We start from the raw sequence: 22,005 nt of genomic DNA, 5'->3' as shown, positions 1-22,005 counted from the left end.
AGCTCATGGATATAGAAACGGGTACATCCACCAGTGCCTGGATTTCCAGTGGGCTGAGAAATCTCATGGATGCCCTGTGTGGGAGTACTCTGGCACTCTACAGGCTGCCCGCTGCTGCCAGAGCTTCTTTCATTTTCACTTTTCTGCGCGCTTTTTTGTGCAGCTCCACCCGAGCTCCAGAAGCCCGCACGTCGCGGAGGCTCCGGGCGTGTGTCTGCAGCAGCCTCGGGAAGGAGCCCCAGCTGCCCAGGCGGGAGCGCAGAGCTCGGGAACCGCAGCGCAGGAACCCGGGGCCGGCGGCCGGAAACTGCTTTGTGAGTGCAGCCAGAGCAGTGACTGCGGAGCAGGGGGGCTGGCATCCGTCTGGGAGCGGGGTGACCAGCCAGGCCGTGTCTTGCCGAGCCCATTTGGGCACAGGGACAGCTCTAAGGTGGGAAGCGCGGGGAAGCCTCCCCAAAGGGTTGTGCGCTTTGGGATGCTCAGCGAGCGCTGGGTGCACGCATCCCCTGATCTGCTCTTATCCGCTCCCACAGTGCTGCCGTGGGTGCTGAGGACGAGCTGCTGCTGACCCCCTGTCCGCCGCAGATGTCCCGGGAGCCGTGGCGGGCGCGGGCGCGCTGTGCCCCGCTGATCCCGCAGGCCCGCGGCGGGCGGGCGCAGCGCGCCGTGTACGTGCTGCTGGGGCTGTGTGCCGGGGCTCTGCTCCTCGCAGGACAGCCCCTCGTGCCCACCGCCCGCAGCCTCGCCTTCCACTTTGCCACCCTGCAGATCGGGGAGCTGCTCAAGGGCACCTGCTACCTGGCCGAGGAGATCTTCCATCTGGACTCCAGGTGAGCCAGCGGGGCTGGCTGGCTGCCTGCGGCGCTCCTGGGACCACCCTGGGGACAAGGGCGTGGGATGTGGTGGGGTTTGCTCCTGGTCTCTGTGCCCACACCTGCCCTCTGTGGCAGTGATGTACTGTGCCCAGCAGCACATGCTGCCCTCTGTCACCCTCCTGTCCTTCTCATCTCTTGTTCCCTTTCCCACCTGCCCAGTTCCCCCAGATGTCCATGTGTCCGTGTGTCCTTTCCGTCCTTTCTCTGGGGAACAGATCTTGGCCCCAGCCTTTCCCCACCATGCAGTGCTGGAGGGCAGGGGGCTGTTCTCTCCCTTTGCTGTCCAGGGTGACATTCCATCTGCTCCCTCTGAGTCCCACGGGTGCTGCAAGGCACCTAAGCCCTCTCCTGGCTGGGTACACTGGGGTGTGCTGGGCAGGGTCCCACACTGCTCTGTAGTGCTCTGGAAGCTTGGTGGCACCCAGGAGATGGGAGCAGCCCTGGCCATGGCTGCTGAGGTGGGGTAGGTGGCCACCAGCCTGACTCCTGTCTCCCTCTCCCACCCAGGCACCGTGGCAGCTTCTGGAGGGCCCTGAGCAGCTGCTTCCCCCCACGCTGGCACGGGCCCATGCTGCTCGTCTGTGGCTCAGCCTACGTGGCTCTCCTCGGTGATGGGCAGCCACTTGGCCTCCACCTCATCCTGGCCAGTCTGTGCCAGCTCGTCATCCTTGCCCTGGGGCTCCAGGTAAGGTTCCCACACCCCCAGCCTGGCTGGCTGCCCGGGGAACCCTTCAGCCCTGAGCAGCCATGGGGGGCACGTAGCCAGCTCTACACGGCCTCTGCATGTCCAGCCCACCCAGAGTCAGCCTGGTGGGAGGAGCACTCTCAGCTCAGTCCTGCAGAGCTGATCTCCTTGGCCCCGTGCTGCCAGGAGTGTTGGCAGGAGGGCCAGGCTGCCCCCTAATGAACACAACCATTCCAGGGGATGGCATGGCCCCCCCGACACGAAAAACAGGGGTATTTTAAATCTGTCAGTCAAGCTGGTGCTTGAGGGGAAAACAGAGCCTGTGTGTTCTCAATTCTCAGTGTGGTGTGGGGGCAGAGCCAAGCCCCAGGTGCCTCTGCAGCAGTGGGAGGGCTCTGCTGTGCCCCAGCAGTGCTGGAAGGGTCACACAGGCTGCAGGAGGTGCTTCTGTCAGGTACCTGTGGGACAGGACACCCATCTCCACCTAAATGCACACACAGAGCTGGCAGAGGCCATTGGGAATCCCACCATCGGGCACTGGGGTGTCTCCTCTGCCGTGCTGGAGGCACAGGGCAGATGCACAAGCTGCACTGGGACACAGGATCCCAGTGGAAGGTGCAGCCAGGGAAATGCCTGGCTCACTCCAGCCCCAGTTCCCTCCTCTGTGGGGGCTGTGGGGGCTCTCAGGGGCTCTGCCCTGCATGGTGGGGGAAGAGGCTGGTGGGGTTGTTCACTCTCCAGCTCTCTTTGGACTTCTTCAGTCCCTGTGGAGAATTGACTGTTACAGAAGGGCTCAGGTGGCAGCTGTCATCACCTTGTCTGTCTGTCCTTCCCTCCACAGAAGCCCTCAGCAGTGGAGATGTCTGAGATGTGCGAGAGGTCCAAGCAGAATGCTGCTCATGGGCTTGCCTGGTCCTTTTATGTTGGGTACCTAAAAATAGTCCTGCCACGTACGTAGCTGTTTCCCTGCATTCCCATGCCTACAGATAGAAATAGCTCCTAATAACAATCCTCCCACTTTTACAGTGTTAGCAGGGGAATGGGGAGCAAGGCAGAATGCAGCTGTACTCACACCAGGCACCTCTGCCTGATGCTCTCTTCCACCAGGGGTGAAAAAGTCCATGGAGGAATTCAGCAGAGCCAATCCCAACCTGCCAGCATGCAGGAAGACCTGGAAGCTCCACATCTTGATCCCTCTGAGCTGTGATATCTATGATGACCTGGAGAAAGCTGACAGCAATATCCAGTATGTGACAGAGCTCACTGAAACCATCCTGGCCCGAGCTGGCATCAAAAAGAGGGTCTACAAACACAGCCTCTATGCAATCACGGATGAAGAAAACCAGGTATGCTGAGAGCAGCATTGGGAGCATCATCCCAAAAGCCTTGCTGGCCCCAGAAGTGACCCTAAGGACAGCAGACTGTCACCTCTCCTGTTAGATACTCCCAGCTTTCACCAGGCTTCCATGAGATGGAGAGATCCCATTCCTGTAGCACTTCCTGCTGGCTGCCTCCTCCCAGGCTGGGCTGCAGGGATGGTGGGCTTGCTTAACCCCTCCTGGAGCTGACTGAAGTCCAGAAAACAGTAGAAAACTGAGCAGGAAAAAGCAGATGTGGGCTACAGAGCATCACTTCCCATAGGATGAATGTTTCCTTGTGTTGTGAAGAGGTGCTTGAAGATGTCTGTGTGAGCCATTATTTGACTCCCTCCTTTCCCCCAGTCACCCCTTTTTCTAGGCTGGTGAGCCCTAAATCTCTCCAGCTCACATTGCATTCATCTCCTCCCACATCTCTGGACAGACTTGCCCCTGTCCCTTCCCCTTGGAGGAGGGAACACCCTGGTGCTGTGGAGACATGGGCAGAGCTCTGCTTCTCACCTGGGTCCCCTGGTTTGCCTTTGGCAGTGGCTGAGCTCTGAGCTGCAGTTTTTAAAGCCCAGCCTGCAGGGGCCCCGAGCCTGTCCTGCCCTGCTCCGGGGGAAGCACAGGCGGCCGCGGGTTTTTCCTGCCGTGCTGCACGCACTGATGCTGTGTTCCTTCTGCCAGGCTCCTGCTGAGTCACTCTGCTCCCTGGGAGCTCCAGCAGCTCTGAGCCTGCACTTGGCCTTCCAGTAATATCTGCCCCTCAGCTTCCTGCCCAGTCCCTCACAGTGAGCAGGGCCCAGGGAAGGCACCTGCCCCAGGGCACGGCAGTAACTGCCTGCCAAGGCTGGGAACTTCCTGCTTCTCTGCATTTACCTGGGATCACATCCCTCTTCCTTCTAATTCACTCCATTAAACGTTCCAGTTTACCCAGTGTAAGACTTACTGGTAACACAGCTCCTCCTTGGCATGTTTATGGCTTTATGAGATTTCTCTTTGTTTCTTTGCTCAGCCTCCTTCCAGCTGTGCCTCCACCTTTCCAGTGTTTATGCTCTGCCCTCCAGCTCTCTGTTAGGATGCTCAGACTTAGAATAATGGAATCACAAAATATGCTGGTTTGGAAAGGACCAACAAAGATTATCAAGTCCATCTGTCCAATGCTTGGGCCTGCACAGACACCCCAACAGCCCCACCCTGTACCTGAGAGCATTGTCCAAGACCCCCTGGAGCTCTGGCAGCCTGGGGGCTGTGACCATTCCCTGGTCAGTGCCCCCCAGTACCCTCTGGGGGAAGAGGCTTTTCCTGATCTCCAATCTAACCCTGCCCTGATACAGCTCCAGCCATTCCCTGGGTCCTGTCACTGGTCACAGAGAGCAAAGATTGGTGCTGTCCCTCCACTTTCCTTTGTATAGCAGAAAGCAACCAAGAAGGTGTGATCACAGGGAAGGGATGTCTCCCTAGGGGACCAAATTCCATGGGGAAGATCATCCTCCAGGCTGCTCTTATGAGCAGTGACAAGCCAGTGGTTGCCCCTCATGGGCAAAGGCAGCTCCCTGAGCCCACCTGGCAGAGGGGACACCTGGACCTGTCAGGCCAGCTGCTCTTTCCCTGCTCTGCGTGAGGCAAGGGGACACTGGGGCCAGACCTGGTATCCCTGTCCCAGTGCTCCCAGTGCCAGACAGGCCAAGGAGCTGAGAGGTCGAGTGCTGTGCCCAGTGCCAGGGTCTCCCAGCAGCCCTTTGCCAGTCCTCCTGTCCCCATGTCTTGTCCTTCCACCCCTGCAGCTGTGGCACTGTGCTGTGGAATATGCCACCCCGCTGCAGACCCTCTACGCCATGTCCCAGGATGAGTGTGCTGCCTTCAGCCGGGAGGAGCGTCTGGAGCAGGCCAAGCTTTTCTACAGGACCTTGGAGGAGATCCTGAAAGGCTCCAAGGAGTGTGCAGACACATACAGGCTCATTGCCTACGAGGGTGAGTGAGGGAAAGGGGCTGGGGTGCCCAGGACAGTGGCTGTGCTCTTCTAGCCCCGAGTGACCTGGAGCAGTGTCTGTGCAGGGCTTGGCTGATGTCCCCAGTCAGGGGGCCATGGTGGCCCCTGCTGCCACGGGAGGAAGGGAGGGGCTGCATTCCCACATGAAATAGGAATATCACTGAGCATGGCATCCCTGGCTGAGTGAGGGAGGGCATTGTCACACTCTTCTCTGGGCTGGGGCAGCCTCACCTTGAGCCCTGGGGCAGGTCTGGGCACCACAGTATGACAAAGATCTAAAGCTGTTAGGGAGTGCCCAAAAGAGGGACATGGGGGTGGTGAAGGGCCCAGAGGGGCCACATGAGGAGCTGCTGAGGGCACTTGTCCTGTCCAGCTGGAGCACAGGAGACTGAGGTCAGACCTCACTGGAGGCTGCAGCTCCTGCTGAGGGGCAGCTCTGATCTCTGCTCCCTGGGACCTGGGACAGGACCCAAGGGAACAGCTGGAACTGTGCCAGGGGGATTTAGTCTGGGTATCAGGAAAAGGTTCTTCCCCCAGAAGGTGGTCAGGCACTGACCAGGCTCCCCAGGGCATGGTCCCAGCCCCAGGACTGCCAGAACTCCAGGAGCATTTGGACAAAGTTGTGGGACACAGTGTCTGTGCAGGGCCAGGAGTTGGACTGGATAATCCTTGTGGATCTCTTCCAACTCAGGGTATTCCATTATTCCATAATTATAAAGACTTCTTGCTGTGGGTCTGAGGAGCAGGGAAGGTGGTGGCAGCACTGGTTGTCCCAGCTGAAGTCCCCAGAGGGACCTGAGATAAGCTGTGTGCTGCAAGCATTGAGTACAACAGCAGGCACCCAGGGCAAGCAGCCACTCTCTTCACTGTTGATGTTCCTGGAAGAAGTTGCTGGGGCTGTCACGCCCTCCCCAGCAGTGGGATGAGTGTGTGCTGGCTCAGTGCCATTCCTGCTGACAGGGGATGGGAGGGAGCGAGGCTTTCCCTCATTCCCATCATCTTTTCATCTCCCATCGCCTCACCTCCACCAGATGAAATCAGCATCTTGCTTTAATGAATGTCAGTTTTTTCAGAGGAAACTCAGCACTCTCCCTGATGGGGAGAAGCATTTCCATGCAGCAAGGCAGTTCCCATCACAAGCACTACTGGGAATCCAGCACATAGTGCCTGTAATTTTATACTCCTCCGCACACTTTGTGTTTGAACTTTTTCCCTCTGCCATGCAGAAAGCGGGAAGTAAAAGCTGTATTTTGACAGTGCAGGAAATAATGCATATTTTGGGGCATCTCACAGCTCTGCCTCAGGACAACCAGTGAAGGAAGGTTTGTCTCTCTTCTGTTCCAGAGCCAGAAGAAGCAGAGACCCACTTTTTGTCCAGAGAGATTGTGTGGCACTTGCGGCAGGAGCATCACGAGGAGATTGCCGTGCTCGAGCAGAGCCACCCGCACAGCCCATCCACGGCCCTGGACTCGGCAGAGCTCAACCTCCAGATCAGTGTGTCAGACCTGCCAGACCTGCCACAGCCCCTGCGCACTGATGGCTTCTGACACAGCCCCTTGGGGCTTGGGTCACCCTTCCCCAACCCCCTTCCTGTTGGAGCATGTGCTACCCATGGCTGCAACCCCCAGCTCCCACCCAAACCTCCTGTGTACCACGGTTACTGGAGCAGCTGACTCAGCCCACAGCCCTGTGACATGCTTCCCATTTTCTTTGTTATGTACAGCTGTGATGTTCTTCTGTGGGTGTACTGTTTTTTTTATCTGTTTTAATTTGTGTTATATAAAGCACTTTCCTCTCTGGGACAAGTTGCAGTATCCTAAATTTTGGACACAATGTGCAATCTGCCCCGTGTGGGATAGGAAAAGGTTTTTCCCTCAGAGGGTGGTTGGGCACTGAACAGGGAATGGTCATGGCTCTAAGGCTGCCAGAGCTCCAGGAGCGCTTGGATGATGCTGTCAGGGACAGGGTGGGATTGTGGGGTGTCTTTGCAGGGTCAGGAGTTGACCTGGATGATCCTTGTGGGTCCCTTGCAGCCCAGGATATTCCCTGATTCTGTGATACGCTGTGTGTGGATGGGGCTTTGGAAATGCCAGTCACAAGTGTGCCTGTGTGTGCTGGGACAAACACACCCAGCCCACGTGGCCAGACTCGTGGGGCAGTTCTGCAGGCACAGGGAGCCTGTGCAGGACTTGCAGGGGAGCCTCAGCCTGACCAAAAGTGTTGGTGGCAGAGCAGGCTCACCCAGGGCAGGCACAGGCTGGAGCTGACACAACAGTCTTGCTCCTGCCCTGGGCTGCCCAGCTCCTTTTAGAATCACAGAACCCTGGAATCACTAAGGCTGGAATGGCCCTCTAAGGTCATTGAGTCCAACCATTAACCCAGCACTGCCAAGACCACCACTAACCCATGTCCCCAGGTGCCACATCCATGTGTTTTTTAGTATTTCCAGGGGACAGTGACTGTCCTGCACAGCCCATTCCAATGCCTGACAATGCTTTCACTGAATAAATTCTTCCTGATGTCCAAACTGAACCTCCCCTGGCGCAGTTCAGGGCCTTTTCCTCTGGGAGCACAGCCCCACCTGGCTGTTAAGGAGTTGCAGAGAAGGAGATGGTGCCACCTGAGCCTCATTTTCTCCAGGCTGAGCCCCCCCTCAGCTCCCTCAGCTGCTCCTCATCTTGTGCTCCAGATCTTTCCCCAGCTCCATCCCCTTCCCTGGACATGTTCCAGGCCCCCTCAAAGTTTTTCTTGTCATGAGTGGCCCAGAACTGGACACAGAATTCCAGGTGCCTCACCTGTATATGTAGGACTCCACCTTTCATGCACGTGGCAGATCTCTCCCCAGCTCCAGCCCAGTGAGCTTTCAGGAGAGATTTGGCTGCATGTTGGTCCTGCTGGGACTGGGAATTGGAACCCATTTCAGGATGAAGTAAAACCTTAATCTGCAGCCTAATCTCTGGGTACTGCATCTGTGCAAAAATGGCAAAAACGACAGATGAAGGGCTGTGAAGGGAGGGCTGGGACAGCAAAGGCCACTGCAAAGAGGCAGCTGGTTTGCAGAGGTATCAGAAATCTTTGCTGAGGTCTCCAGGATGTGCCAAGTGCCTGGTGCTGGACTGACTGGAGAGAGAAGACAGCGGGTGAGGGACCTGCTAGGAGACACCCTGAGGGCAGGGAGCAGAGTGGGGGTCTGGCCCTGGAGTGTGGGCAGGACATGGGTCCTGGTCACCTGAGCAGCGTTCCCAAGGGCACAGAGCAAATGCTGTGGGCATCTGCTGAGATGCAAGGGAAATGTGTCAGGGTTGAGCTCAGCAACATAGGAACAGCCAGTTCCAGCAGCTGTGTGAGCAGCAAAGCCACTGCAGCCCCCGAGGGCTCAAACCCATCCTTGTGGGGCACAGCTCAGTGTTCTCCTTGATTTCCTGTTCCCTCCTCACATGGAAGCTTCTTATCTCGCCCATCACTGCAGCCAGGCTGGGCTGGAGATGCTGATAAGCTCAGGCCATATTAGAAGGGGACAGGTTGAAAGGCAGGCACAAGCCCAGAGGATATCTGACAGCACAACCTTGTTCCAGCAGCAGCCGTGCTGCCAGCCAGAGGCTGAGCTCCTGCCACTGCTCAAGGGCACACAGGGCCAAGGTGAAAGCCTTTGCTGGCAGCAGGAACTGGAGGCAGGGCTGATCAGAGGCAGGAAAAATCCAACCTCAGAAGTGGCAGCTTGCTGCTAAGCTGGCAAACACAGGATAACCAGTTTCCCCTTGAGCTCTCCAGCAGCACAAATAGCTCAGTTTTAGTGCTAATCACAGCATCCCACAGCAGGTCTGACACAGACTCAGGACTGTCAGCTTGGAGGCAGACCCATCCTGATCCTTGGGGAGCAGCAATGCCACCACAGGTCAGCAAGGGGAGCTGAGCACGTCCAGGGGCCACCACAATCCAGCAGGTCCCAGGTGCAGCAGGGAGGGAGGTTCACAGCCAGGGTCGTGCTGAGCAAGGCACAGAATGGCTGCATCCTCCCTCCAGCCAGGGCTGGGGCCCAGCTCAGCTTAGATGCAGCAAGAACAGGGCTTCTCCCAGCCCTCCCTCACATCCCAGCTGTTTTCCCACCAGAAATCCCAGGAAGCACCAGCAGTGACCCACTCATGCTGCCCCACGCAGCACAGAGCCTTAGTGTGTGAGCTCAGGGGGCTGAGAGCTGAGCTCCCTCACAGAGCCCCTGAGGGCAGGCGCTCAGCTTCTACCATGACCTAGAAAAACTCATCTTCAAGGAATCCCAGAATGGGTTGGGTTGGAAGAGACCTTAAAGCTCATCTCATTCCACCCCTGCCATGGCAGGGACACCTCCCACCATCCCAGGGTGCTCCAAGCCCCATCCAGCCCGGCCTGGGACACTGCCAGGGATCCTGGAGCAGCCACAGCTGCTCTGGGCACCCTGTGCCAGGGCCTCAGCACCCTCACAGGGAGGAATTCCCTCCCAACAGCCAATATAAACCTACTCTGACATGTTGTCCTGCAGCTGGTGAGGCTGGCAATGGGCTTACCTCTCTGGAGGTGACAGCAGTGACTGGCCACAGGGCTCTGCTGCCCTCACATGTTTTTTACCAACACCCAAATTTTCTAAGTCAGATTTGCACTAAGTGGCACTTTCCAAGTGTTGTGATTGTGTTCCAAGAAAGGCCCTTGCAGTCACTCATGTAGCTTTATTTATTATTTTATTTTATTTTATTTTATTTATTTTATTTTTACCTTTCATGAAGTAAAAATCCTGCTTGAAAAGCAACTGAGGAAAATGCCAGGTTCACTAAATCCACACCTGCCTTTGGGTAAAGTTTGGAATCCTGCAAAGCAAGGAAACAGCAGCTCAGCCTTCAGCAATGGTTGGATTTAAACTGGCTATTAATATTAATAACAATATTAATGCTTCTTCTTTGGGCTGCACCTGCCACTGCCTCCCGAGTCCCTTTCCTTTCCTTTCCCCAGTGCTCAGGGGGAGCAGTGTAACATACACTGGGAATGTATCTAAATTACCTTGGAGAGCAGAGCCCAGAAGGCTTCACGGAGCTGCCTCCGTGCTGGCGTAGCACCCATGAGAGTATCACACACATAACCCCCAGCACCACAGGTTTTAATTAAATTGTGCCGAGCCCCTGAAACCAACATTCCCCACAGTTGCTCAGTGGTGCCTGCAGTTCTGCCGTGCCTGTTTCCCGAGCTGGAAGTGCTGCAGGTTGGATTTCACCTGCTCCTTCAGCAGCTGTGTCAGCTGGAGCACACCCCAGCACAGCTCTGGGCTCACACCAGAGGTGCCACAGCCCCAGGTTGTGCCAGGGACTGGATATTGAGGAAAAGTTCTTCACGGAAAGGGTTGAGCACTGTCACGGGCTGCCAGGGCCGTGCTGGACTCACCGTCCCTGAAGTGCTCCGAACACGTCTGGGTGTGGCTCGTGGGAGCTGGCAGCTTCTTAATGATTTTTTGGCTTGGCAGGGCTGCGTTGATGGCTGCATTGGATGATCACAGAATTGTTTAGGTTGGAAGAGAACTCTGAAGTCATTTTTGTTCTTTCCTTATTCTGTTATTTCTGGGAAGGAATGTGGAAATTCCTGCCTGTAGCTGAGGAGTCCCCATGAGAGGGACTCCCACAGACACTGAGATAGGTGAAAAGCATCATTGTTTGTTCAGTAATTACTTTATTACCATTAATATAATTTACTATCAATGTTGCTTCAAAAATATTGCACTGCTCTAGTAGCGAGAGCTACCTACACTGTGTAGTAAAGAATTTGGAATAAGATCTTTTAGCGCAATCCTTACAATTATTAATTTAAATATTTTATTTGTAGAAATATTTTTGGGTTGTCATCCTTAATCCTGAAGGACAAAGTCACATAAAAGCTCAGTTGCACAGCTTTAGACACAAACCACTGGCCAAGCCTAGGACTGGACCAGACTCCTGATGGAGGAAGAGCCCAGGGAAACTGCAGAGCTTGGGACCTCCATCCATGCTGCCCCCAGGGGTGACACGGTGGCTGGGTCCCGGAAGGCCTGACGGCGCTGGGGGGCGGCCATGAGCTCTGTCAGCCCCGTCGGGAGGGGCCGGTGCCCGGCGGGGCCGCTGTGGGGCCGGTACCGCGCCAACGCCGGTACAGGCCTCAAGAGGCAACACCGCCCCCCCCAATATGGCGCCGGCCGGGCGGCGTGAGGGAGCAGGGGGCTGTCACGTGACTCTCCTCCAGCCAATCAGCGTCGGGTACCGCCGCCGTGGCGGGAAGGGGCTCGCGGGAGGAGTCGCTGCCCCCGTGACAACCAATCAGCGGCGGCCTGGCTGCCGTGATGTCACGTGCCTCCCCGCCAGCCAATCGGCGGCGGGCGGCGGCGGCGCCAAGATGGCGGACGATAAGGTGAGCGGGGAGGCCCGGGGCTGAGGGGCCGCCGGGTTGCGGGGAGGCCGCGCCGGTTCCTCCCGCGGGACGGGGGCGGGAATCACCTCCGTGTCTCCCGCAGGACTCGCTGCCTAAGCTGAAGGACCTCGCCTTCCTGAAGGGGCAGCTGGAGAGCCTGCAGCGCAGGGTGGAAGACGAGGTGCAGGCCGGCGTGGGGCAGGTAACGTGCGGGCTCAAGGCGGGCCGGCCGCGCCCTCTGAGAGGGACTGGTGGGGGGGAAAAACAAATCCCAGGGAAAAAAAACAACCCACAACTCACCCTGGGGCACGTCCCGTGTCGCCCCCTCCCCGGTGCCGCCCGGCCGTGCCTCACTGTGCTCTCCCCTCAGGACGGATCGCTGCTGGCATCGCCCTTGCTCAAAGGCTTCCTGGCGGGATACCTGGTAGCCAAGCTCCGCTTCTCCGCCGTCCTGGGCTTCCTGGCCGGCACCTGCACCGGGATTTACGCCGCCCAGAACTATGCCGTGCCCAACGTGGAGAAGACGATTCGGGACTATGTGAATTCGCTGAAGAAAGGTCGGGACTAGCGAGGAGGAGCCCGGAGGCAGCAGGGACTGCAGGAACCGTGCTCCTTAGGTAGCAGGCACAGAGCACCCCTAGGGCTCTGAGAGGCGCATCACCTGCACCCTTCTTTTCCCTGGAAAAGTGCACCACACCACTGCCACGCGTCAGGGGGCTGGTGATGGGTGTTTGTTGGGCATCATGGCAGCAGTGATCACTGCACTAACCCACAGCAGCTTGAGAGCACTGAGGGGCTGCCAGCTGCCTTTTCCCCTTACCTTTCCCTGTGCCCCTGTGGACTGAGGGGCTGCTGTGCCCGGTCACCCGTGTGCCCTGTGACCCGTGTGCCCTGGCAATGTGCTTTGTGTGGCTTCTCAGGAAGGCTTGTAGTTCTCCTCCTAACGAGAGACAACACCCTGCTCTCCTGCTGCATCACAAGTGTTGCAGGGAACATCCTGCTTGAATCAGGCTCATTAAATTCTTGGTATTTGGTCTCTTCCGTGTTGCAGGGTGAGAGTCTGTGCGGCCTCTACGCTGACAGCAGCTCACTCGTGCTGGCTCTCACCCGGAAATGGGGATCCTTGGGAACGCTGCTGGCTCTGCCAACAGGCTGCTCCACAGGGGGCTGTGGGCTCTGATGCTGCTGCTCTCTGTGGCCATCTACGGCTCTCACGCCCCCCTCCTGACCCTGTGCAAGGTGGATGGGGCCATCCCCTTCAGTTCCACGTCCGTGGTGGTCCTGGTGGAGCTGACCAAGCTGGCGCTGTCGCTGCCGTTCCTGCTGCCGGGGGCGCGGGAGCCGCTGCCGGCGGCGCTGTCCTGGCGTCACGCCGCGCCCTTCGCCCTCTCGGCCCTGCTCTACGCTGCCAACAACAACCTGGTGGTGCACATGCAGCTCTTCATGGACCCCAGCACCTTCCAGGTGCTCAGCAACCTGAAGATCGTCAGCACGGCGCTGCTCTACAGCCTCCTGCTGCGCCGGCGCCTGGGCGCGCGCCGCTGGCTGGCCCTGCTGCTGCTGCTGGCCGCCGGCGTCGCCTACAGCTGCGGGGGGCTGCGGGGACATGGGGACCCCCGAGGGACGCGCCTGCACGTCACCCCCGTGGGGCTGCTGCTGCTCTCCGTGTACTGCCTCATCTCCGGCCTCTCTGCTGTCTACACCGAAGCCATCCTGAAAAGCCAGGCGCTGCCCCTCAGCCTCCAGAACGTCTTCCTGTACTTTTTTGGGGTGCTGCTCAACCTGATGGGCTCCGTGTGGAGCGGCGTGGAGGGCGGGTTCCTGGAGGGCTTCTCCCCGTGGGTGCTGCTGGTCGTGCTCAGCCAGGCTCTCAATGGCCTCATCATGTCCGTGGTGATGAAGCACAGCAGCAATATCACCAGGCTCTTCGTCATCTCCTGCTCCATCCTGGTCAATGCTCTCCTCTCTGTTGCCCTCTTCAACCTGCAGCTCACCCTCCTCTTCTTTGTGGCCGTGGCGTGCATTGGCCTGGCTGTGCACCTGTACTACGGAGTCACGTAGTCACTGCCTTCCTCCCACCTGTCTGGGCAGCCCCAGCCCTCCTCAGGGCTGGAATCATTCCTGGTGGGAGCCTGCACAGCTCCAAGGATCCTCCGAGGAGGAGTGCTGAGGGGGAGAGCACCCTGTCCCTGCTTCCCCAGGGAAACTGCCCTGCTCCAGTCCAGCCAGGCTCTGTGCCATGGGGCTCCCATGGGATCAGGCATGGCCAGCCTTAGGGAGGTCCTGAACCCCTTGTGCGTGCCTCATAGTCTCAGGATGTGCCAGGGGATGTTCAGGTTGGACCTTAGGAGTGATTTCTTCTCAGAAGGGGTGATGAAACATTGGAAGGGGCTGCCCAGGGAGGTGGTGCAGTCACCATCACTGGAGGTGTTTAAGGACTGGTCGTGGCACTTAATGCCATGGTCTGGTTGACAGGGTGGTGTTGGCTTACAGGTTTGACTCCATGATCTCAGAGGTCTTTTCTCACCTAAACAATTCTGGGACTCTGTGTCCCTTGCCCTCAAGCTGCTTCCCCACACCACAGTGGCCTGGGAATGCCCTGGCAGTATTGGCCCTGCTGTACCTCCTGCCAGCCCAGCATGGCACTGGTGCTGTTTCAGCTCCCATGGATGCTGCTTGATCCCTGCCATTCCTGGTGCTGCTTCCCTGGGCCTCTCCCACCTCTGCAGTGTTCCAGCCTAGCCCTACCTGGAGCCCTGCTGTCCTCAGGCCCCGTTTCCCCTTCCTGGGCACAGTGTCTGCAGAGCAGCCAGGGGCTGGGGCATGTGGGAGCTTTCACCTGCTCCCCAAAAGGGGGACGCCCCCCATATTTGTACCAAGTTTCTGGCAGGCAGAGGCCACCGGGGTTATTAAAGCTGCGGTTCAACAGCATCCATGTGTCTGTCCTGTGTCTGCCCGCCCTGTGGGATGGTGGCTGTGCCCCTTGGGACAGGTTTGGGGGGTGTGTCTGAGCCTGACAACACTCATGGCTGAGGGTACCCACTTTATTCCATATGGCTGCAGCCCTCCCGCCAGGCTCCCACAGGCACATTCCCGGCAGAGAGCAGGCTTTCCCTCGGGAGCAGCAGCCGGAGGCCTGGGATAACTCGTGTGCCTGAGGCTGCCCAGTCTCCTGGCACCGCCGGTGGCTCGGTGCAGGGACCCGCTCCTGCCAGGCCAGCTGTCCCCACGCCCCGGGCGTGGCTCAGGGGATCTGTGTGGTGGCATCGGCCGTGCCTGCCCGTCGGGTGTCCCGCAGGCGCTGGTTGTGCTCGGCGAGCTCCGCAGCGTCCCGGAGCGCCTCCTGCAGCAGCGCCCGGTGCCGGCGCTCCAGGGCCGCCCGCTGCTCCTCCGCCAGGCGCTGCTGGTCCCGGAGCACCTGCGGGATGCCCGGGCGGTCTGGCACAGCCCTGGCACAGCCTAAGAGGTGCCCCAGCCCTGCCTGCCCACCTGCAGCAGGTGCTGTCTGCAGGCCTGCATCTCCTGGCGGTGACAGTGCAGCAGGGCCTCCAGGTGCCACTCGGCCGCCTCCCGCTCCCGCAGCGCTGCCTCCAGAATCAGGCCCAGCGCGGTCACCTCCCGCTGCCAGCGCTCTGTGTCCCACTGCGGGGGACAGGGACACGGTCAGGGCAGCCCCGGGGTGTCCCTGCTCCCTTGGGCTGCGCTAGGGAGAGCAGTGCCAGGGGAGGAGAGGCTGGAGCTCGCAGTGCTGTGCTCACCTCCCCGCTGTGCTCCTGGGCCGGCACAGTGCCAGCCCCCAGCTCTCGCCGGAGCTGCCGGCAGTGCTGAGCCCGCAGCCGCTGCCGCTGTGCCCTGGCCAGGGCCCGCTGGACCTCCGGGGATGGGCACGGCTGGCACCGGCTCCCTGCCTGGGGGAGAGCAGAGCGGGCTCGGGTGCCACCAGGAGCCAGTGCTGGCAGCAGAGCTGGCCCTGTGCAGGGACCCTGCGGGCTCCCACTCACGCTGTCACACCCGGGCCATGGCTGTGACACTTTGCTCTGAGATGGCTCCTCCAGCAGCCCCTGCCCTGTGCTGGCCAGAGCTCGGCTGTCCCTTGCCTGGCTTGTGCTGTCACCCCATCCTGCAGTGTGGGGACAGGGGAGCAGGATGAGTGTGACATGGGGGGCTGAAGAAGGATGTTCAGATGGAGAGTGAGGCCTTTCCCACCGTGTAAAGCCGTGCTCTGTGCCCACATATCCTGCACCCAGTTGCGGGATGCGTGCCTGGCCCCACGCTCTGGTTCTGCTGGCTCCAGGCTGGCACTGCTTGGGGCTGTCTGGGTCCCAGGCTGCTGGCCTGGAGCTGTATTCCCTGCAGAGTCCTGGTTCTGTCAGAGAAGGAGATTCAGCTGGGACTCAGGGCTTTTCCTGCACCTGACTGTCCCTGGGTGAGGAGGCCTGGCCTGATCTCTGCCCACCTTGGCGCTGGGCTGGTCTATCTCACTTGTCCCAAGCACCTTGGCCACTGCCTTCTTTTTCTCCCACCTTTGACTCTTTAGCACCTGGAAAAGGGGAACTTGTTGGGGTGTTTCAGACCTCCAGGCCTGGCGTGGCTCCAGGGACACATCTCACCCCTGGGGCAGCTTCAGCCCTGCCCTCAGTGCTGGACAAGGGCCTTGACATCAGGATGGGTCAAGAGCCTGCACCTTACCCAGCCCAGGGAATGACCATCCCAGCCCTGTGGATCCAGGGGCATTCCCCACCTGCAGCTCCCTCAGGGCTCTCTGCAGCTGGGCCACAGCTCTCCTCTGCTCAGGGCAGCCCGACCCAGCCAGCAGCTCCATCCGCAGCCCTCGCATCTCCCTGCGGCGTGCTGCAATCTCCTCCTCAGGGTCCCAGACTGTGGCAGTGATGGTCTTGGCCAGCCCCTTCACCCTCCCAGCCAGTCCCAGAGCTCCCAGGAACTCCTCCCTGGACGTGTCTGGGAGAACAGCGAGCCCTGGGCAGGGGCCATGGGGGGCCCCAGCACAGGGGTCCCGGTGCGATGGAGATGAGTGGAGCTGTGTCCAGCTTCCAATGACTGCAGGTGTCCCCGTGCAGCAGCCAGGCACCGAGTGCCAGCTGTGGGGCAGGATGGGGGGAATCCTCAGGGAGGGGGCACCCAGAGTGCGTCCCAGTCCCAGAGGCTACCTTGCAGTGACAAACACAGCAGCAGGAAGGTCAGGCTGTTCCCCTCCAGCAGCCGCTCCACGATCCAGGGCAGGCAGACAGCTCCAGGTTCCCTGCACTCCCTGCACGTGGGGAGAGACACCCCAGGAGAGGGCTGGCTCTTACCATGCCAGGCAGGCTGAACCCGACCCACAGGGACCCAAGGATGGGCCGGCCCCACATATCCCCAGGCCCATGTCCCCAAGGAGCAGTGACACCCCCTTGGCTCCCAGCCACAGCTCCCACTGGGGTGTCCCTCCTGCTTCACCTCCAGGAATGGAATTCCCTGACCCCTAGCAGGCACAGGGAGTGCTGGAGGGGGAGCAGAGCTCAGCCCTGTACGTACAGCCTGCTGGCCCCTGGGGACACCAGGATCCTGAGGGCCGAGCGCTGGCGCCTGCCACCCTCCAGCTCTCGCTCCACGGTGAGAGTGAAGAGGCTGCCGGCCCTGGGGAGAGGTGTGGGAGTGGGGCTGCAGCAGAGCCAGCCCCAGCACCCCATGCCTGACCCTTCCCAACCTGTGGGATCTGGGCCAAATCCCTCACCCCTGCACAGCTGAGCCCCAGTCTGTGAGGGGCTGCTGAGCACACCCCTGGAACAACGCTGGGATGGCACCCAGCCCCCTGGCATAGGCACTGATGGCAGCCTGGGCATCGGGCACGGCCACTTCTGTTGCCTCTTCCACCATCCTGGAAGCAGAGGGAGACAAGACCAAGTGAGGAGGGTCACACCCACGCCCTGGACTCACTGAGGAGCACCCCTGGCCATGCTGTGGCTGGGCACCATGCTCCCTGCCCAGCCCACTGCTGATGTGGGATATCAGCTCCCAGGAGCCTGCTCAGCCGTGGGGCATCAGGTACCTACAGGCCCAGGGGTGCCACATCCATCACCTGCAGGGCTCGGCCGTCGGGACAGAGCAGGTCCCAGGCTTTGTTGTGGCTGCTGACCTGGAATGAGGGGGTTGCATTAGGCAGGGGGCAGGAAAAGGGGCTGCTGGCATTCCACTCTCACCAGGGGCCTGGACTGCTTGTGGCCATGCACAGGTGAGGGTTGAGAAAGGCTCATTTTGGGGTAACTCCCAGCTTTCCCAGCCCTGGCACCAGGGAAGGGCAGAGCCCTGGGAACGCCCGAGCCCTGTGTGGAGCTTATCAGACCCCTGGCAGCACCCCAGAGGCAAAGGGCAGGACCCAGCCCAGTGGCAGGAGCTGGCATCACTCCTGTGCCACTCAAGGTCACACTGGAGGGACCTGCAGGCCCCAGGGAGCAGTGAGTGGCCCGGAAAGCCCAGCTGTGATGGGAGCAGGAAGGGGTTAGAGGGCAATCCTGATCCCACCATGCTGCTGGAGCCCAGGAGGTGCTCTGTGGGCAGCTAAGGCTTCCCACATCTGGGAAGTCCTGGAAATAGGTGAGAACACCTGGGATCCAAAGGTCTCTAGTCCCTGGTCACCATCTGGATGAGGGGACTGGATGCCAGCACAGGGCGATACGTGCTCTTGGCACAGCAGGGTGTGGGCAGTGGCAGAGAGGGAATGGGACCCTCATCCCAGGCCATCCCGCCCTGCTCCTGCCCTACCTGGACCAGGCTGACCATCTGCAGGCTCTGTGTGGCATCCCCCAAGGCCTCCAGTTCCTGGAAGACGGTGTCAATCACCTGTGGACAAGCTGGGAGCTGTTGCTTCCCAGACCCATGGCTGGATCTCAGCCCTGCCCTGGTGGGATCGGGGTCTGCTGGGTGACCCAGGAGCCCAGCACTGCACAGTTGTGCTGTCCCCTGTCCCTGCCAGCTGTCCCCTGTGCCCTCACCTGCCAGATGACACTCTGGAAGGGCAGCTGTGTCCCAGGGCCGTGGGGGTCCCACAGCAGCAGGGACACGCTATAGCCAAGGGGAACCAGGGCCAGCTGGGGCCTTGCCAACTCCAGCACCTTCTCCTGGCAGGAGAGACATATCCAGCAGGGCACAGCGTGGCACAGCCAGCATGGCACAGTGTGGCACAGCGTGGCACAGCCAGCATGGTGCAGAGGGCCCTGGCCCGTGTGGCTGGGGACAGGGTACAGGGAAGGACTGGGGGCTCTGGGTACCTGTCCTGCATCCAAGTGGAAAACACCATCGACATTCAGGGAGCTCTCCTGGTGCAAGGACAGGGATAATGTTCATTATCAGCTTTCCCCTATCCCAGCATGACCAGGGCAGGGCAAAGGAGGGACTGGGCACGCTGGAATGGAGATGGCAGGGGTGGCACAGAGGGCCTGGCATGGGCAGGGGTGAGGAGAGAGGAGAGACCCCCTCCCTTCCCTGCTCTCTGGGAGCCCCCAGCAGTCCCTACAAGGGAGGGCCCATAGGGGTGTAGGGCAGGGTCAGCCTAAGAGCTCAGCTCCCATCAGGTGTGTGTCCCAGGCGTGGCAGGGGGTGGCACAGAGCCCTGCTCCCTCCTGGTTCCCCAGGGACCCTCGTGTCCCTGCCCTGCAGCTCTCACCTGGGGCTCCTTCCCAGCCAAGAGGAGCTGTAGGGGGTCCTTGCTGCTGTCCAGCCAGCTTTCTCCTGGCCCTGCAAACACTGAGTGTGGGATGTGGGGGGTCACCCCCACCTGTTCTAGAGCCACATCCCAGGGCTTCACCTCATTCCCGAGCCCTCCCGGTATGACTCAGAGCCACCAGGATGGGGAGGACACCCCGTCCCTGTCAGCACTGCCCAGTGCTTGGTCCCAGTGCCACCACAGCTGTGGCTGCCAGGCTGTCCCCTTGTTCCCTGGTGTTCAGGTGAAGGCTCTGGTAGAAGCTCTACCTGCTGCCTGCTGGAGGCCCAGGGCTGCTCGCACGCTGACATCCTGCTCAGCCTGCAGGGACACAGGGGGAAGCAGCCACACACTCAGCAGCAGCAGCAGCTGGAGGAGACCCCAGGGAGCTGGGCAGCCCCTGACAGATCCCTGCAAGCCAGCCTGGGCTGTCCCCCAGCACAGCACTCACCTGCTCCATGGGCAGTGTGGCAGCAGCGCCCCTGAGCTGCTGTTGGCCAGGGCAGGGATGGAGTTACCTGGGGGATCCGGTTCTCCTGCATTTTTGATGGATGTGGGCAGAGCCAGAGGCAGCCTGGAGGCACCCTGTTCCAGGGGCTGAGCCCTGCTGGACAGGAATCCGCGGGGCCACTCACACCACCGGGGTGCTCCCAGCCCCAAGAGGGACATCTCAGCCATGGCTGGGGGTGAGGGACCCTGGACTGCCATGCACGGTGTCACAAGTGACCACAAAGCACAGAATCGCTGCAGATCGGTCGCAGCAAGAGAGCACAGAAGGAAATGCCGGTGCTGAGGATCCCCGCTGTCTGTGGAAGTGCTGATGGGGAGTGCCAGGAGAGAGGGCCCAGGACAGCCCCTGCCCTGCTGTGGCAGGACCAGGGGGAGCAGATGCACACGCGTGCCTCTGCCTGCCTGTTCCCTGTGCAGAGTGAGACCAACGCCCCTGCCCCCCAAAACTCCCTCACCTGTGCCTCAGGTGTGAGCCTGACGCCAGCTGGACACAGATGGAGCACTGGGGGCTCCATCAGGAGCAGGCAGGTCACATGGCAGGGACAACAGGGACATGCTGGGGCTTGGGGAGTCGCAGGAGGCCAGAAGGAAAACCCCTGGGCAGGGTGGAGCCCTGGGACAGAGCAGGGCACGGGGCTTTGAGGGGCTCCCCTGTGCTCGGCTGGGCAGAGCCACAGTGGGATAATGCTGGGGGAAAGCCCTGCTCCACAGGGCAGCCCAGAATGGGGACTCCAAGAGCACTTGGGGGTCCTGTGAGCCTTCCAGGGAGCCCCTGTGGGAAGGGGCACACACCCCCTCCTGCTCTGTGCTCTGTCCCTGACCAGGCAGATCGGTGCTCCCAAGGCATAGCAAAGCCTGGGATTCAGGAGACAGGGGTTTATGTCTCCTTCCTCATCCATCAGCAGCAGCTGCTGCTCCCTGTTCCATGTCCAGCCAGGCCAGGGGCACCCTGTTGTGCACCCTGGTCAGCAGCAGCAGAGCCTTCACAACACCCTGAGCCAGCAGCCCCCTCCCCAGCCCAGGGCACGGCCCCATCCTCCCTCGGGCTGCCCAGGGCTGCTGGCACAGCCCCTCCACCCGGGCAGGGCACGCCCTGGACATGAGCACACGCCAGTCCCTCCCGACCCACACCTGACCCCACACCCTGTTCAGCAGCTCCCCAGCCCCAGCCTTGGTCCTTCCCCCATCCCAGCCAGCCCAGGCTGTGTTTGCCCGCAGGTCATGTGTACCTGTGCTCAAACAGAGAAAGGGAGGGACACGGGGAACACCCAGGCACAGCCTTTAATGCAGAGGCAGGACAGGCCCTGGGGAAGAAGAGCGGGCTTGGCCAGGGGAGCACTGCCTGCCTGCCACCAGCCCCTGCTTCTCTCAAGGACAGTGACAGGACAGGGGGAATGGCTTCCCACTGCCAGAGGCAGGGTTAGATGGGATATCAGAGAGAAATTCTTCCCTGTGAGGGTGGGCAGGCCCTGGCACAGGGTGCCCAGAGCAGCTGTGGCTGTCCCTGGATCCCTGGCAGTGCCCAAGGCCAGGCTGGACAGGGCTTGGAGCAGCCTGGGATGGTGGGAGGTGTCCCTGCCCAGGGCAGGGGGTGGAATGAGATGAGCTTTAAGGTACCTTTCAACTGAAACTGCCCAGATTCTATGATTCTCCCCCAACCCCATTTTCCCAAGCCTGTCCCTTCCCCACCCTCCCCTTTCCTTTGAATATTCCCCAGTCCTGCATCCCATAATCCATTTTCTCCTTACTATGAGATATTCTCTGAATAACCCAGAACAAATGAATTTTCTTCTCATCACTTACAAAGTTTCTGGTTGAACCTCCTCAGGGTCCCACTTGGACCCATCCACCAGTGCCTCAGGTCAGGGTGCAAGGAGCTGCTCCAGCTCATTAGCATTTGTGAGCAGGGTGTTTAATTTAGTCATTTTCCTATTCACGGGTTTTTGGTTTTTCTCTTAGGCGGAAGAGCAGCCAAGCAGCATCCTGCCAACCCTGACATCCTGGCCCAGCCAGAGCCTGGGTGAGGAGAGAGAGGATCAGCACAGGGGCCGTGGAGGCTCCAAGGATGCCTGGACTGCAGGGGCTGAAAGGTGTGGGGGGCTCCCCCAGCAGAGTCCAGCAAGGCTGGGGGCATCTGAGTGCTGCCAGTGGGATCTGATGGAGCTGAGCTCCTCTTGTCCAGGCCAGGTGACATGGCAGGGACAGTGGGGTGTGTTGGGGCTTGGGGAGCCACAGGGACATCCCCAGGGGGAGGCTGTGGCTGTGGGTCAGAGCATGGCACGGGGCTGGAGGTGAGGGGTGCCCCAGGGCCTGGCTGGGCACACTCCTGTGGTAATCACACATCCTCTGAGCAGAGACAGACGTAGTTCTCCCAGGATTTTCCTGGGGAGCTGTGAGAAGCTCAGAGAAAAGGACTACAAACAATTCTTATCTCCACTTGCTGTACCTGTTGTCATGTGCATGTGGAATAAGTGTTATGGAGATTG

At 60.0% G+C, this 22,005-nt stretch overlaps 3 protein-coding genes across 3 annotated transcripts; all 3 read left to right on the top strand.

Annotated features, from left to right (window-relative positions):
* Window positions 1-69: 69 nt before the first annotated feature.
* STING1 (stimulator of interferon response cGAMP interactor 1) lies at window positions 70-6,672 on the top strand. Its single transcript, XM_041397787.1, is given in 9 exon segments — window positions 70-180; window positions 182-211; window positions 213-430; window positions 534-830; window positions 1,383-1,560; window positions 2,402-2,510; window positions 2,668-2,906; window positions 4,706-4,892; window positions 6,256-6,672. Coding segments are annotated over 9 exon segments (1,572 nt in total). The 3' UTR covers window positions 6,459-6,672.
* A 4,580-nt stretch (window positions 6,673-11,252) lies between these two features.
* On the top strand, window positions 11,253-12,348 carry LOC121332444 (SLC35A4 upstream open reading frame protein-like). The gene is made up of 3 exons (XM_041397898.1): window positions 11,253-11,310; window positions 11,414-11,512; window positions 11,681-12,348. Exons 1-3 carry the CDS (start codon window positions 11,296-11,298, stop codon window positions 11,876-11,878), a joined length of 312 nt encoding a protein of 103 aa, XP_041253832.1. The 5' UTR covers window positions 11,253-11,295; the 3' UTR covers window positions 11,879-12,348.
* A 71-nt stretch (window positions 12,349-12,419) lies between these two features.
* Window positions 12,420-14,238, top strand: SLC35A4 (solute carrier family 35 member A4). The gene has a single exon (XM_041397897.1). The coding sequence runs from the start codon at window positions 12,424-12,426 to the stop codon at window positions 13,369-13,371; it is 948 nt and encodes a 315-aa protein (XP_041253831.1). The 5' UTR covers window positions 12,420-12,423; the 3' UTR covers window positions 13,372-14,238.
* Window positions 14,239-22,005: the final 7,767 nt, after the last annotated feature.

The sequence above is a fragment of the Onychostruthus taczanowskii genome, unplaced genomic scaffold (assembly GCF_017590055.1).
Source record: "Onychostruthus taczanowskii isolate IOZ18803 unplaced genomic scaffold, ASM1759005v1 scaffold14, whole genome shotgun sequence".
Lineage (NCBI taxonomy): Eukaryota > Metazoa > Chordata > Aves > Passeriformes > Passeridae > Onychostruthus > Onychostruthus taczanowskii.
This window is presented reverse-complemented; position numbering and strand designations above follow the sequence as displayed.